At 35.9% G+C, this 17,869-nt stretch overlaps 1 protein-coding gene across 1 annotated transcript in view; it reads left to right on the top strand.

The window, feature by feature from the left end:
• LOC111050490 (cytoskeleton-associated protein 5) overlaps window positions 1-17,869 on the top strand; it is an 81,963-nt gene that overhangs the window by 15,659 nt on the left and 48,435 nt on the right. The window contains 9 exon segments of the mRNA XM_039438572.1: window positions 2,254-2,434; window positions 3,621-3,733; window positions 5,837-5,886; window positions 5,888-6,063; window positions 7,251-7,411; window positions 8,900-9,051; window positions 11,543-11,764; window positions 13,473-13,658; window positions 17,516-17,723. Of these exon segments, the coding sequence (XP_039294506.1) occupies window positions 2,254-2,434; window positions 3,621-3,733; window positions 5,837-5,886; window positions 5,888-6,063; window positions 7,251-7,411; window positions 8,900-9,051; window positions 11,543-11,764; window positions 13,473-13,658; window positions 17,516-17,723 (1,449 nt within the window).

The following is a 17,869-nucleotide window of genomic DNA, read 5'->3' as shown; positions in this document are numbered from 1 at the left end:
ATCGATGCTGTGCACCAAGCGGTGTGTTTGCTATTATTTACTCTGATCATTTTAATTGTTTGATGAATTATAATAATAATATAATAATAATATCGAGTGACCTGGCTGGCTCAGGTCTGGTGTCAGAGTTTTCAGGTCGCAACTGATCAATTTCAGGGCCTCTGACATGACCTAACGACTGCTTTTTAGGCAGCCGGGACCGACGGTTAACGTGTCCATCCGAAACACGGGAGTGGCCCGAGATAAATATCTTGCCCGGGCCGGGATTTGAACCCGGGCGTCTGAATCATGAAGCCAGCATCTGATCCACTCGACTACGTTTGATGAATTAAATATGCTAGAATGGTTTCTAGTTTGAGACCCGGTTTCTAGGACACTCATTATATCTGATGGACCGTTAAACCTATAGATCTAATAAGTATCGAACGAGACTATCGATGCTGTGCACCAAGCGGTGTGTTTGCTATTATTCCTCTGATCATTTTAATTGTTTGAATTGAATTGAATATGCTAGAATGGTTATTAGTTTGAGACCCGGTTTCTAGGAAACTCATTATATCTGATGGACCGTCAAACCTATAGATTTAGTAAGTCTAGAACGAGACTATCGATGCTGTGTACCAAGCGTATGTTTGCAATTAATCACTCAAATTATTTTAATGTTTGTTGAATGGAATATGCTAGAAGACATATCAGTTTGAGGTCCGGTTTCTTGGGCACTCATTATATCTGATGGACCGTTAACCTATAAATTTATTGGTCCATTAGATTTAATAAGTCTAGAATTCGGGCTCCAGTCAGCTCACACTCCAGAGCAACAAGAAATGTAATTTCAACAAGCAATTTTAACGGCCAAGTAAAAACAAATTCCAACGTACCATTCGGTGTGTTATGCTATTATTCTCTCAAATTATTTTAATTGTTTGACTAATGGAATATGCTACAAGAATTGTTAGTTTGAGGCCTGGTTTCAAGGACACTCATTATATCTAATGGACCGTTAAACCTATAGGTTATGAATGCAATCAAGAACTAATCTTGATCTACAGGGAGGCCCACGTTATAATGGCAATGTTTGATTAGCAATGGTATTGCTATCTTTGTCTATCATTCAACAAAGCGGATAGCGCTATCTCTTTCTTGCTTTGCTCTGTTGCCAGATCGTCTTTTAACAATGTAGAATTAATAGTTAATTGACAAAATATTTCATCTTAATTATGGAAATGTATTATGCTATAATTGAAAAATATGATTTATTGCTTAATGAAATAATATAATTGATTATTTTAAAAGAGAATGAACAGTTAATATTACATCAATAAACCTGTATCAGCTACAGTCTATAGAATGCATTGACAAGACAGAGGTTCGGCAACGTTGTTCTCCTATCTTTCTTCACTGCCTTTATAACGTGGACCTCACTATAGAATTTATATCAGTTTGAGGCCTTGTTTCTAGGACACTCATTATATCTAATGGACCGTTAAACCTATAGGGTATGAATGCAATCAAGAACTAATCTTGATCTATAGGGAGGCCCACGTTATAATGGCAGTGTTTGATTAGCAATGGTATTGCTATCTTTGTCTATCATTCAACAAAGCGGATAGCGCTATCTCTTTCTTGCTTTGCTCTGTTGCCAGATCGTCTTCTAACAATGTTGAATTAATAATTCATTGACAAAATATTTTATCTCAATCATGAAAATTCATTATATTATTGAAAAATATAATTTCTTGCTTAATAAAATATAATTGATTATTTTAAACGAGAATGAACAGTTAGCGGATAGCGCAATCTCTTTCTCGCTTTGCTCTGTTGCCAGATCATTTTACAATGTAGAAGTAACCAAATATTTCATCTTAATAATTATGAAAATTCATTATGAAATTATAGAAAAATATAATTTCTTGCTTAATAAAATATAATTGATTACTTTTAACGAGAATGGACCGTTAATATTCCATCAATAAGCATGTATCAGCTACCGTCTATAGAAGGCATTGGCAAGACAGAGGTTCGGCAACGTTGTTCTCCTATCATTCTCCACTGCCATTATAACGTAGACCTCACTACAGAAGACATATCAGTTTGAGGCCCGGTTTCTAGGACACTCATTATATCTAATGGACTGTTAACCCTATAGGGCATGAATGCAATCAAGAACTAATCGTGATCTAGTGCAGCTCATGATCTCTTCAATTATTGATCGAATTACTGGAATTTAATTCGGCTTTGTTTTTGAATGTTTAGACAACCTTGGAAGCAATACAGGAGGACGTGCTAGGTGCCCTGGACAACAAGAACCCGTCGGTTAAAGCCGAGACCGCCATATTTTTGTCGAGATGCTTCCAGCGGTGCACCACACTCATACTCACTAAGAAACTTCTCAAAGTCTATACAGCGGCTCTGTGCAAGACGTTGAATGAATCAGGTATGCATTTCAAATGCATTACACTTTCTTTTTATTTTGTTCTAATGTGTATTGTTGTTGTTGTTTGCATGTATTCTTTTTGTTAATCTCTGTATCAAATAAATAAAAATCCTTTGTGCCGGTTGCACAAAAGCTGGTTAAATTATACCTGATTAACTCCATGAAAACCAATCAGTAAACCCTACTTTTCGAAAAACCTTACAAAAGCAATAAACCGCACAAAAGCCGGTTAAATTTTAATCGTGATTAATTCTATGAGAACCAGTCAGAGAAGCCTTCTTTTCGAAAAAACCTTAGCAATAAACCGTACAAAAGCCGGTTAAATTCTAATCGTAATTAATTTCACGAGGATCAATCAGAGAAGCCTCCTTTTCAAAAAAAAAACTCTGATTGGCTCTCGTGAAATTAATCACGATTAAAATTTAACTGGCTTTTGTGCAACCGGGCCATAGTATGTTAAAAGCTTTTCAAAAACAATGATAGTCACACTAAGGTTGGCCACTAACGATACGATATTTAGTATCTACTTGAAGGTACTTAGAAGAGCTGTCGAATATTGTATTCTATTTACTATTCTATTGTATTCTTCTGTCGAATAGGCATACTAAGGAAAATGTTATTTAGAATTTACTGCGAGGTGAAGTACTTAATGAATGTTCATCTGACAAGCATATCACTCATGGCCATCGTATCGTTAGTGGCCAGTCTAAACTGAATGAATGAATTTATTTGCCAAAAACAAAATACAAAAAAGCTTTACAAAAATAATTATAAGCTACAGCACTTGCCTAAAATACATACATAAAAAATTAAGGTAATGTAATTCATTCAATCACAAATAATAACGAAATGATATCCCTATTCATCTAAATTACATGTACCAATTAAATACTGTTCTATATTACATGTAATTGTAAAAAAACCAAAGGTTAATCTCCATGTTCAAGTATTGGTTCACCTATGTTTAAGACTTGCTCCTATTAATAATTCATTCTTCCGTTATTTTCTTTAAAAGTTCCATTATTTTCTCATAATAAATTAGCAGACAGAAGAATCTTTCGTTGTAGTAAATACTCTTTATTTTCATATTTATCTTGAACAATTTGAGGCGCTACTATAATTTTTGTGAATTATTGATAATTATAATTTGTAATTTGTTGATAATTATTTGTGAATGCAATTTCAGATCCGACGGTAAGAGACAACTCAGCAGAAGCGCTGGGTACAGCCATGAAGGTGGTCTCTGAGAAAGCAATCACACCGTTCTTGGAGAACGTCGATGCTTTGAAATTGGCAAAGGTAACATTTTTATTTCCGCAATAGTATATTTGCTATTCAGTCACTGAGTTGGTTTACAGTTAATTGCAGTTGAATTCCGAAAAGAGATTAGACTGATTTTTTTTACTTCTAGTTTTACAATCCGTCTTGCTGTCATGTTTTAAAGTACATAGCAGCAAAATGTACAACGTAGTAATTTCTCATTATTATAATGTTCAGTCAACCTCAGTTGAAACTCTAATATTGTAAAATTATATTGTATAATCCTTCATTGTATAAAGGACTTCTAAAAGTTCCAATTTCTTTGTTTCCTAGTAGGTTATTTACACAGTTATTCCTAGACCTCACGAAGTTTTCTCATCCACAAGTATCTGATGTCACCTGTTCTAGTTGATTCAGTTGAATCATAATTTACTCTTAAAAACTGTTATTTGTTTTCTCCAAGATCAAAAACTCAGTTCACGTTTGAATTTTTATCCCATATGATAATTCATCCAGTTCCGTGATAATCTTTCCATCTGATAAAAATATTTCTCAACTATTTTAAAATTATTTTTTTTCAATCAAGAATATTATAATTTCTTCAGCATTATTTAGTTCATTTAATCATTTATCATTTTATTTTTAATCGCCTATTAAATTTGTATTTTAAATGTGAGAATATTGATGGGCAAGCATAAAAAAATTGAAACTCTACCTTATAGAAATAGACACGGCCAGACATCTGTGTAATGCATGCAATGAATAATCCACTTGTCAGAATTCTTTAGTCTGATTGATCCTATCTTCAAAGTAGGTAGATGCTATTATAGTGATATCAGAGTATGGAGGAATTCCTTTTCTTTTCATATTCTCCTTAAAATGCAAAATTTCAAAGAACCTTGTGTATACATCGACGTGCCGTTGAAAAAGGAATATTCCTGCCAAATCTCATCGAATTCTATCAACACGTTTGGCCGTAATCGCGTTACATACAGACAGACAAAAGAAAATCTGAGTTAAAACCTAGACGTTCGGTCAATAAAAATTCCAGAAACAGTTTTGGGTAGAGACTATTGTTTCTCTCGCAATAATTGTTATAATTTGCGCTTGTATGGTGCAATAAATGAATAACTTTCCAGATCAAAAACTTCTGCAATCGTCATAGCTTATTTCTGTTGTAATGGAATTGATTAATTGAAGGTTGAACTAATTTGATTTATGATGTAATTTAAAATTTGTAACAAAATAATTAATATTGATTGTATTCAACAAGAATTACAGGTCCTAACTCTCTAGGAGTTGGATACAGAAATTAATAAAAGATAAAGCTGTTATATCATAATTGATAAATAAGGTGTACTGATCAAATAAATGAGGGGTTAAATATCGCTTGGCTAACGAGAGGTTAAATTTGGATCTTACTCTTTATCTCATGAGAAAGGTTTTAATTGTAAAATAATTAAATGTAGAATGAATAATATAATTTTTATTGATAATTTAAAAGGAATTATTTTCAAAAGATAAAATATGATTTCAAATAATATTGACAAGATATACCCTCAGATAAAAATAATATAATTAATTTGGCACTCACTCTGCCCAAATGGGAGACCCTCTCAGTAGGGAGAAGTCGGGCTGGTTGATCTGCTGTAGATGTTTCCAGGTCCCGTCCTTACCACCGACTGTGTAGAGCCTCTCATTTTTTCCATAATTTTACTTGTCATGAATTTTCACCGTCGTCAACAATTTATCTATTCATTGTGAAAATTCATGGCAAATAATAAAAATTATGTAGTTCTATTACACTGTTCAAATGTGACATTTTAGTTTTATGCTTTATACTTATTTCTTACTCCCAGGATCATCTATTTCCAAGTCGACATTTAGCCACACCAACATATATAGTGGATCTATCCTGAGCATCTCATTCAGTACCTCTCCATATCGGACTATTCATGTTTCGTTTTGTAAATACTTCAATTTCTTTATTCATTTATACAATAAGTAAATTATCAAAATTATAGGGAGAGGAAAAATAAGGTAACCTTGTGCTATTCCTCTCCCAAATTTAGATAACACATAGTCCGAAATAGCTATTCAATTCAGCCATTTAATTTGTATTATAATTTTTGCAATTTGCAGATCAAAGAGTGTTCGGAGAAGGCGGAAATCCTGGTGAAACAGCCGACAGTGAAGGTGGCTGCAGCGAAACCAGCTGCCGCAGCTCCAGCCAAGCCCAGTGCCGGGTCGACCGCACCCAAAGCAGTCAAGCGGCCTGCGTCAGCCGCAGCCGGCGGCGGTGCTGCTAAGCCGCAGAAGGCCGCAAGCGGAGGGGGCCGCGGCTAAGAAGGGTGGTGCTGCTAATGCCGGTAAGATTCACAATAATATAATTCATAATTATAATCCGTAAAAAATTACTTCTGACTTGGAGAAAATGGAGGGAGATCAGCCAATTACAGTGATTAATAGAGTCATATGTAGAAGCGCAGCTGTCAATTTGTCAGTCGTTTGACTACTTTCAGACAGGAAACTTCGCATGTGTAGCATGAGCACATGAACAGTCACTAGAAGTTGGAGAACGCTGGCCGCTTCAAAACGGCAACATCGCGCCTCTGTATCCCTCCCGCTGAATACGGTCTCTGCTGCGCATGTCCATTCCAAGTAAGAAGTAATTTTTTACAGTATAGAGTATAGAGTTAAGAATGATATTGTATCTATGAATGTCGGCCCTGAGGGATCAGGCTGAAGCTTGAGCTCCATTGGAGTTCTTTCCTCACCCCCGTCTCGGGAAGTACTGCCCCTGTTGCTGGCGCTGGTTCTCATGGTGAAGGGAAAACCGCCAACCTAAGGGAGCACACGTGATTTTTTTTACTTTCCTTGCCCTATTACCATAGGTGAGGAAAGTATTACTTTCCAAAAAATTTAAGGTACCCTAATTTCTTGTTTTCTATACGTTTCAAGGTCCCCTGAGTCCAAAAACATGATTTTTCAATTACGTCTTGGAGACTCTAGTTAGTTTAGGTTAGTATACGTGATTTTTTCAACCCCCCAGGGGTCCAGTTGGGAACCGCTGCCATAGAGAAAAGATATCATATGAAGATATCCCATGGTATAGGTCGTTCATGTTCCCAATTTCAAGCCGATTACTGTCGACTAATACTGTTGAGGCCAGGTGAGGGTGTGAGAATGGCACATTATAAGCGACTACCAGCGTCACACAGCTTCACAAACTACTAGCACAATTGGCTTGAGTTAACAGTGAAATTTGGAACTTAAACGCTCTATACCATGTGATATCATGATAATTTCAAGTCTTTCCATTTTAATAATTTGACTTCATTATTCAACAAATCTGGTTTATCTTCATCAAGATCAGATAGAGAACCACGTGGTAGCATATGATGTAATGTGACAATGAATAAATAAATATAGTAATACTGACATGTCACCAGTCATATGAGTGAAACTCAAAAAACTTGATGTAGTGTGACAATGATTGAATAAATAAATATGGTTTGCTAAGAAACTTGGTTGAAAGTTTGTCGTTGTTTTTCAGGAAAGGCCAAATCGAGTGCTCCCAAAGTGGCCACTGAGAGAGAGCTGAGTGACGAAGAAGTACAAGAGAAAGCTGAGGCCATTTTGTCTCCAGAAATATTGAACGGCCTGGCCGATTCTAACTGGAAAACTAGGCTTGCTGTCATGGAACAATTCACACAGGTAAAAATGAGTAACTTATTTATTTATTCATTCATCAATCTCAATTGGAAACTTACCAATCAAATCAAATCTTTTTTTTTTATTTTTACGAGAAACACAATACAGTAATTGAAATAATTTATTATTTTACTAACTCAGTTAAAGATATAAACTTCTATTCACCCAGATCTAATATAAATATAATTCAATCGTCTCGTCAGCTAAGGGTGTTTAATTTATAAGATAGTGAAGAAGTGGGTACGAAAAAACTATAACATTTTATAAAACAAATCAAATAAAGTTTTATTCAATGACAACATTTCCGTTTGACAATAATTTCGGTTACACAAATGATATTACAGATCACTGAATACAATACTGTTTGCTTAAGAAAAATCTTGTCTGCAAACAGGAGTGAAATACATTCAGAACTCAACTAAAAATGCTTATTTATAAACTCAAATTAAAATACTTATCTGATTTAAGTTTAATTATCTTAATTCATTCAACAGGCTTATACTGTCTAAAATATGTATTTGAAATATTGAGAGACAAAATTCATTATTGATTACTTAAAGCACTTTGCAAGCGGTTTAACAAACAATTTTCTTTGTTCATTTAATAGAGCTTTAATAAGAGTTTCTCAATGATACCAAAATCTCAGGCCCGGTTGTACAAAAGCTTTTTAAATTTTGATCATGATTAATTTAATGCCTCGAGAACCAATCAGAGAAGTCTTCTCAGTTGAGAAGGCTTCTCTGATTGGTTCTAAATAATAATAATAAATTTGACTTTATTTCTGCGTGAAAATATACAAAACAAGTGAAAATTTAGAATAATAGAAAACTAAGCATGCAGTATTATCATTCTGTTCCACTATAGAAATACAATGAGAAAAAAAACAATACAGCCAATGGCTTATTCTACTAGAGCTACACTGCGAACGAAAAATACATCAAAAAGACTGAAAAAAAAACTAAAAAAAGACTAAAATACATCAAAAGTTCTCGTGGCATTTAATCATGTTTAATATTTTAACAGGCTTTTGTACAACCGAGTCTCAGAGTATTAAATTGATATGCTCATTCAATATTCTATTTCGGTTAACATTTTTCAGATCGGCAGTTTTATTTTGTTATCTCTTATGTTTATATAACCCAATCACCTCATTATCTTTGATATACATTTTATTGTCAGTGCTTACTCCTTTCTTATATTCAAATACTAGCAGGTAACCCGTGCTCCGCAAGGCTCTAATTACAGACTTGACAAACTGAAATTTTGAAGAATTAAAAATAGGTCTAAAACCATCCTCGGTGAATTAAGAATGTATGCAACATTTCAAGTCAATTAGTCCTGTAGTTCAGACGTGATGATGCGTCATTCGTTAATTTCCTATCCCGTACGTGTGTATAAGCCAGCTCTTTCCTTTATTATATTATAGATATATCACTTTTCAAATCATGAGTTCATTAATAATTTGTCTAATATTCTTGAATGATTTGTCAGACATTGGGCACCCTAGAACCGGCCAGTGTGTCCAGTCAAGTGCTGTTCAAAATCCTCAACAAGAAGCCTGGAATCAAGGATACCAACTTCCAGGTGGCCAAACTGAAATTGGAAGCTGTCAAGATTATTGCTACTTCTTTCCCAGTCACAAGGTATGTTTGCTTTCATTTGCTCATGCAAAAATCATTGGCATAATTTCATTTCCCAAACTAGGTACATATATATTTGATTCATTTAAATAAATGAATTAGGTTGGGTTAGGTTAGGTTAGGTTGGGTTAATCTATTTGATTCATTCTGAGTGTGCACTCAGAATATTAATTTTATCTTCGGATATATGCTGACGTGTCAAATACTACCGAGCATCGCTTGATTTTGTATTGTTTTTGTCGAAAATTAGACTAAACTACACTGTCATATACTTGTTTTGTTATTTGAACTGTTGGTACCGTCTGAAGTATAACAGTTGTGAGGCCCATTGACGGCTCAAATTATATATTGAGGATAGGTGAGACCTTTCTGTAAGGGACACCCCACTAACAAAAAGCTGTCGAATATTCTTCTTTATTTTATATTTAATTGTATTATTCTTTTGAATCGGCTCACTAAGGACCATATTAATTCACTAAACCAACATTAATGTTTTCTTGTATTCTCTTCTAAATATTCAATTCTATACTAATCAATGTTATATTACAATCCATTTTTACTTTCCTTGCCCTATTACCATAAGTAAGGGAAGTATTGCTTTCCGAAAAAAATCGAGGTACCCCAATTTCTAAATTTCTATACGTTTCAAGGTCCCAATTAACGGAATGACTTGAAATTTGGAACGTAAGGTCCTTACAATATACGGATCCGACACAAACAATTTCGATCAAATGCGATTCAAGAAGGCGGCTAAAATGGCGAAAATGTTGTCAAAAACAGGGTTTTTCGCGATTTTCTCGAAAACGGCTCCAATGATTTTGATTAAAGTTATACCTAGAATAGTCATCGGTAAGCTCTATCAACTGCCACAAGTCCCATATCTGTAAAAATTTCAGGGGCTCCGCCCCATCTATGCAAAGTTTGATTTTAGATTCTCAATTATCAGGCTTCAGATACAATTTAAACATAACATTTTGAGTGGGAAAGGCATTAGAATCTCTACAATTAATGTTCAGTAACATTTTCACCTAAAATTGAAAATAAGTTCGAAATTCCAGAAAATGTGATTATCCAATTGCAAACTGTTGGCAACTGTTGATTCTATTAAATGATTCACTATGAAGAGATAGTACACCTCGTGTGTCTTCAGCGTTATTGCCCTGTCACCAGCTGGCTCAAATCTTTGAATAGTAGACTTGAGATGCGCGGGAACACTAGCGTCAGGTGATCAACGGCAAGGAAAGTTGTGTGAGTGCGCCACACCAGAACAAGCGTAGCGAGTTCCAATTTTTAATTTGAGGCTCTCGAGTCGTCGTCTGTTTGTGAGTATGTTCAACGATAACTTTCGTCAAATAACTTCAAATTCTCAACACATATTCTTTGAACCATTATACAGATAGAGTTCGTTAGCCAATGTGATTGACCCACTCCTTCTTCCTTTATGAGGATTTAACAGGACAACATTTAAAGTGAATACGATTGTAATTTTAATCTATATATATATATATAATATATATATATATATATATATATATAATATATATATATATATATATATAAAAGCGAAATGGCACTGACTCACTCACTCACTCACTCACTCACTCGCAGAACTAAAAATCTACCGGACCAAAAACTTTCAAATTCAGTAGGTATGTTCAGTGGGCCCTTTAGAGGCGCACTAAGAAATCTTTTGGCGATATTTTAACTCTAAGGGTGATTTTTAAGGGTTTAAAGTTCGTCTTTTAGCATGTATATTCTTCTTATCCCAATATCTTAAAATTATAATTGAAATGTCCATACCATATGTTAATATAGAACTATAATCTAGAGAGAGTACCTCTTCGAAGCATTTGTTCTGGTAACTAAATTAAAAATTTTGTCAGGTTAGCATTTAGTTGAAGATTGAAATGCATTTATCCAGGACCTCCCAAATACCAATTTATCCAGTACCTCCTAAATACCTATTAAGGAGGTCCTGATTTATCGCGGAAAAAATGATTGGGTACTGCTACTTCAATCAGAGCTATTCCTGGGAATATTATATTACTAGCCGTCAGGCTCGCTTCGCTCGCCATATCCGTTTAGCCAGACGTTTTAGTCTGGACCCCCGACTGGATCGTCCTAACATATGATAAAAATCTGGTGTGGTGCACTCACACAACTTAGACGATGTGGTGCACTCATGTTAGGACGATCCAGTCGGGGGTCCAGACTAAACGAATGGCTAAACGGATATGGCGAGCGTAGCGAGCCTGACGGCTAGTAATTTATAATTACAAATGACAAATAAGCTGTCAGCTGGATTATTAGTTGCAAGCAATTTATTACTACAATTGATAACTTGATACAAGTAGAAATTTTTCTCTTGACTTTCCCTAATTTCAAAAGAACAGCTGACATATTATGAATACAGTGGCATCTAGAGCGTGTTCTCTAGCCCGAGGGGCTCATCAGTATTCCACAATAATTCAATTGGGTTTTCTTTCGATTGCAGTGTGGGAGTGAGCTGCATCCTGCTAGACGTGGTGGACAAGATGAACGAGGCTAAAACGTCCGCCCTGGCCTGCGAGTGCCTGACTGAGCTGTCCGAAGCCACCCGACTGGAGGCGGTGTCAACCGAAGTGCTCGACTACTCCATCAACCGCCAGAAGAGTCCCAAGGTGCAGGTCGAAGTGTTCAACTGGCTCTCGACCGCCCTCTTGGAGTTTGGATTCCAGTGAGTCATTGTTCCGCTCTTCAATGGTTATTGTAATGAAGGTTTGATAATTCTGTATTTTATCAGACATCTCTAATGCCGCAACCCATCTCTAACCTAACCTAACTTAACCTAACTCTGGTACGTACAAATGACGACGAGCGTCAGAGTGTGGATGGGTGGTTTGCCAGTGCTCGCCTACATTGGCCTTCGTTTGCAATTGCTCCGATTTTTGTCGAGCGAAGGCCAATGATGGCCAGTGAAGGCCAGCGCTGGCAAACCACCCATCAACCAATGCGTGATGTTTCCTGTTTTGTCGTCTGCTCTGGTGTTTTTACTGTTTAATTAAGTTGCTGTAGGCCTAATTATTGTTGTTACTTTTTTTATTGTGTTTTAATAGTTCTTATTGTGTTCCTTTTAGTTCATATTCCCAGTTTTATCATGGATATGTCCAACGACAAAATTTCAAATGAACATCTGGTTTTAGGCTAACGGTCTTTGTTTGAATATAAACAAAACCAAATTATTGGATTTCAAGTTGACTGAAACCAGTAAGTTGAGTGACACAATCAGCCAAAAGATGGATGAGATTGTTCAGGATGAAGTCTGCTTTTTAGGAGTCAGAATCAGAAACTGTCTCAAGTGGAATGATCAAGTGGATCACATTCTGAACAAACTCTCAAGTGTCTGCTTCTCTTTGAAAGTACTGAAGAATATAGTTGGAACAAAAACACTATTGAATGTCTTCCATGGCTATTTAATGTCGATAATTCAATATAGCATAATTTTCTGGGGTAGTGGAAAAAATAATCTCAATTCTGTCTTCAAAAAGCAAAAAAAAAGCCCTCAGAATTGTCGACAACTTGAAGCCTTATGAATCTTGTAAAAACTCTTTTAGAAGACTTAGAATTTTAACAGTTCCTGCACTGTACTTCCTCGAAATTGCAACTATGACGAAGAAAAACGAGAAGATATTAAGAGAGAGTCATATCCATCATAGTTACCAGATAGTTCATCTTCAGTACCCGCAACACAGAACCGCAAGCTTAGAGAAAGGGCCACATTAAGAGCTTATAACTCTCTTTCTATTAAAATAAAATGTAGTGAGTGCCCAAAAAGGTTTAAGAATGCAATAAAAGCTAAATTGATCGATGCATCTCCGTACAGTGTAGAGGAAAGCTTCAACTGTTGGCGCGTGTAGGTATTTTTTGCTGGCATATATTTTCAACTACTTTGTATGTTCTTATTTTCTTCTTTTTTTCTCTATTTTATGATTACTTTTTTTTTAGTATTGTACTCAATACTTTTTGACGTGTCATATACTACCAAGCTTTGCTTGATTATGTAGTGTTACATGACGAAAATTAAACTAAACTAAAACTAAACTTCAACTTACCTTATCTATACCTCGCTACCGCTGGCCTTGATGAGGCACTGGTAACATTGCAGTGTTAATGGGCTAGACCAACGAAGTTTACCAGCTTGGCATGCCACTGAACCAGTGACTAGGTCAACGTGTGGACTAGCATTAGGGTGTGTCCACACCCTGATTCGGAGGTCTTCTCTGGCCTTCGGTGACTATAGTTATCCATTCATATATCCTTATCCTTCTTGGTTCGTCAAACTCAAGTTTTAATTTGATTAACTTAAGTGAATTGTCAATGTTTTAGCTAACGTTTTTTGTGACTTACTAATTGAGTGATTTAAATTAATTTTTTTCCGTTTTTAGAGTGAACGCGAAAGCGCTAATGGAGAACGTGAAGAAGGGTGTTTTGGCCACTAGCCAAGTGGTGCGAACAGCGGCCATCTCCCTGCTGGGTACTCTCTATGTGTTCATGGGCCCTCAACTGCACTTCTTCTTCGAGAACGAGAAGCCAGCTCTTGTGCAGCAGATTAACGCTGAGTGCGACAAACGGTCAGTACTAACAAATCAAATAGCTTTTTTATTCATCATTCCATGAATCTCTTCTTCTTCTTCTTCTTATTCTTCTTCGGGTCAGTCGCTTCCAGGACTCTCGGTCATGGTCTTCGTTTGGTGTTAGTCCCTTCTCTGCAAGATCTTGGGCGATACAATTTTTCACATTTCTTCCTAGTTCTTACCCTCTTCCTAATGCCTTCGACATCTAAGTGGTCGACCTTTTTTTATATTTATTTATTTATTTATTAGAACAGTCACAAACACGATATTTGGAAAGAGAAACAGGCAATTGCCCAAAACTTCTTCAATTCCTTGATTTTGGCACATAAATAGTCCAAAGTGAGGTTAAGTTTAAAATTTCTGTTTTCACCAAAGATTAACACTCAGAGAATACGTATTCGAGATATGTCTGATGAATTTTGAATTTCGAAGGGTTGATAAGAGCCGGAAATAACATTAAACAATCCGAAATAATATTGAAATAAACCTGAAAATTTTGAGCAGAAAAATTAAAACTACTATCACTGCAACTATCAGCTGATTTTTTCCCCCACATAATCGTCCTCCCTTCTCTCCACATGTCCACTGCAGTCTTTTTTTCTTATAGGCTATTTCTTTGATATTTCTGAAATTTTATTCTGTTTCTTATTATTTCATTTCGGGTTCTATCCATTCTATAGTGAGGTCCACGTTATAATGGCAGTGGAGAAAGATAGGAGATCAACGATGCCGATCCTCTGTCTTGTCAATGCCTTCTATAGACAGTAGCTGATACAGGTTTATTAATGTAATATTAACTGTTCATCCTCATTTAAAATAATATTTTATTAAGCAAGAAATTATATTTTTCAATAATTTCATAATGAATTTTCATGATTAAGATAAAATATTTTGTTAATCAATTATTAAATTATACATTGTTAATAGACGATCTGGCAACAGAGGAAAGCGAGAAAGAGATAGCGCTATCCACTTTGTTGAATGATAGACAAGGATAGCAGTACCATTGTTAATTAAACACTGCCATTATAACGTGGACCTCACTATAGGTCTTCTCCTCTTCCTAGTACCATCGACATCTAAGTGGTCGATCTTTTATCCCCCCACGTAATCGTCCTCCCTTCTCTCCACATGTCCGTACCATTGCAGACTTTTTTCTTGTATTTTCTTTGATATTTCTGAAATTTCATTCTGTTCCTTATTATTTCATTTCGGGTTCTGTAGTGAGGTCCACGTTATAATGACAGTATTTGATCAACTTTGGTTTTGCTATCCTTGTCTATCATTCGACAAAGCCGGTGGTACTATGCTTTTCTAGGTCCACAACGATGACAATTATGTTTTTGACAGTGTAGAAATATAATTAATTAATGCAGAGAATCGGCATCGCTATTTTTCTATCTTTATCCACTGTCATTATAACGTGGACCTCACTATATCCATTATAGTTGCGCCGCAACTCCACCTCAGCAATTTCATTATTCATTATTTATACAATAAGTACATCATCAAAAATGATAGGGGAAAAAATAAGATAACCTTGTGCTATTCCTCTCACAAATTTAGATAAGGTTACACATAGTCACATTTCAGTGACCTCTAGTCTGTGTTCATCAATCTATACAATATATGACAGTGGTAAGGCCCATTGACAGCTTAAATTATATATTCAGGCGGTGGGACCTTCCCCCAAGGGACTCCCCACCAATAAAAGCCATACGAATTTACTTTTTTATACAATATAAATAGTATCATGATAAAATTGTCACCTAAAACTACTAGTCCATTCATCTCTCATCATCATCATTACCCACGCACAAGCCTAGAGCTCATGCGGGCATCACGCTCAGCAAAAACTGCAATAATCAACTGATTAGTTCTTGAAATGAATACGGGAAAATTGAAATTGAATTTAGTTTCAACTCGTTCTTGAAATCCGCACCCTTCTTCTCTCTGATATGAATTGGTAACTGGTTGAAGAATTTAGCTCGAATTTAGGAGGGCCATATTTCAAAGAATTCACAGTACACGTCCCGTAGCTTTGCCTCCGTGACTTTGAAACGGCATATAAGCAATGTATGGTTCACGGGGTAGTATCATAGAGAAACAATAGCTTAAGTAGATATCCCATGGTATAGCGCGTTTATGTTGCAACTTTTACTGTTATCTCAAGTCGATTTCTGTCGATTTTTACTGTTTTGACCGGGTAAGAGTGTATGAACGGCACAATATGAGAGATTACCAGCGTCATAAAGCTTCACGGGAAAGAACTATGTGGACTATAGGCTTGAGATAACAGTAAAAGTTGCGACATAAACGCCCTATACCATGGGATATCTACTTATGCTATTGTTTCTCTATGGATATACTAAGATGGCTTGTTGAATCACAGCTAGCTATCTACGAGGGTCATGTTTCTAAACCACCGATTGGCCAGGAATAAAAGTCGAATTTTTGAAAAAAAAAAATCGTTTCACTAAAAGTTACTTTAACTTATGAGTACTCTTCAACATAATTATCGTGAACGTTGAGGAATTCAGTGGACCAGCCTACCAAAATCCTCTACATAAAAATAATGCTGCCGTCAAAAGAATACAAGTGGGCTATGACGTCGTTTTGGAGCTCATCGTTAGTTTGGAAGTTCTGCACCAAAGATATTTCTTGAGTTTGGGTCCGTATTTACGGCTTTTCAAAATTATCACTCTTTAGAGACTAGATGCAGGAAGCTTCTTACTAAGCTTCCTTGAAGGAAGCTCACTATACACAGAGATTCTTCGTGAATGAGAGAGTTGCAACGTATCACCAACTATGGAAAGAGCATGTTGAACGAACGTCAGCTGCCTGATAGACTGTGTTGTGCCTCAGATTAAACAACCTAAATGCGCTATATTTTGAATGCATAGCTTTGTATTTCTCAGTATAGAAAGTTTCTCTGGTTGTGCTCAAAGGACGTAACTCCAAAAATCTCCTTTTGTATCTTTTCGGATGCAACACGTTGCTTTTTATAAGATACAAAAAACTTCTGTTGCTTATGGAAAGATAAATTTTCAAAAATGTTAAATGTTCGATGTTTTTGAACGGGTGGTATTGTAATCTAGTGGCTCTCCTCGATAGGCAAAGTGCAAACAGCTACATGACCCAGACTGTAAACTGTGTTGTGCTAAAAGGACGTAACTCCAAAAATCTCCTTTTGTATCTTTTCGGATGCAACACGTTGCTTTTTATAAGATACAAAAAACTTCTGTTGCTTATGAAATGATACATATTCAAAAACGTTCTATGTTTTATATCGGCTCTCCGCCGATAGGCAAAGCTACAGGACCCGGACCATATGTTCTGTGTTGCTTAAGTGCATAACTTTCTTAGAACGTGTATGATACCATTCAATCAATGTTTCCTCATCTATATACTTATTAATTACTATTACTTATTATTAATTACGTATATTTACTTAATAATTTAATCTTCCTTCATCTAGGGAGAGTTTGGTAGCGAGTTAGTGGAAAGGATATTTTTAATATTCTTTCAGAAGAATGGACATTGATATGTCCAAAGCTCCGCCAATTTATGTAGATGCATAACAATATTATCTTTAGTTATTACCAATTCCTTTTTCCATATCATATACAGGTCAATAATTATTTTCTTAGTCTATATTATGTAAATTCATCTATACTTTTGCTGTATTGTAAGCTATTGTATATAGGTGTATGAGCCAGTATATGTTGTAATCTACATAAATAAAGTACTCAATCAATCAATCTATTTACTCATTTATTAAATCGCCTCATCAATTTATTCATTCATTCGCTTATTTATTCGTTGTATAATAAAAGCAACTCGTCCACTTTCAGATCGGGAGAATCAGCACCGGCCCCTGTGCGTGGACTGAGGCGCGCCAAATCGCAAGACCTGCTGGAAGATGGTGGTGGTGATGAGGTCACCGAGGAAGATAGCCGTCCGTCGGCCACACCCTGTATACAGGACATAGTGCCGCGAACTGACATCACTACCTACATCACTGATGCGCTGGTGTCCGAATTGCAGGATAAGAACTGGAAGGTAATTCTGATTTCTAGCCACAGTTTTAGCCGCATTTGAAAGAAAAATTATACGTAGAATACTGGGACCAGTTAGAGAAGAAGATGGTTATAGAAGGAGATACAACCAGGAACTCTAACGGCCGGTTTCCGAGCTCGGGATTTGGC

Source organism: Nilaparvata lugens, chromosome 12 (assembly GCF_014356525.2).
Source record: "Nilaparvata lugens isolate BPH chromosome 12, ASM1435652v1, whole genome shotgun sequence".
Taxonomy (NCBI): Eukaryota; Metazoa; Arthropoda; class Insecta; order Hemiptera; family Delphacidae; genus Nilaparvata; species Nilaparvata lugens.
The sequence above is the reverse complement of the archived record's forward strand: the minus strand, read 5'-3'. Positions and strand labels throughout refer to the sequence as shown.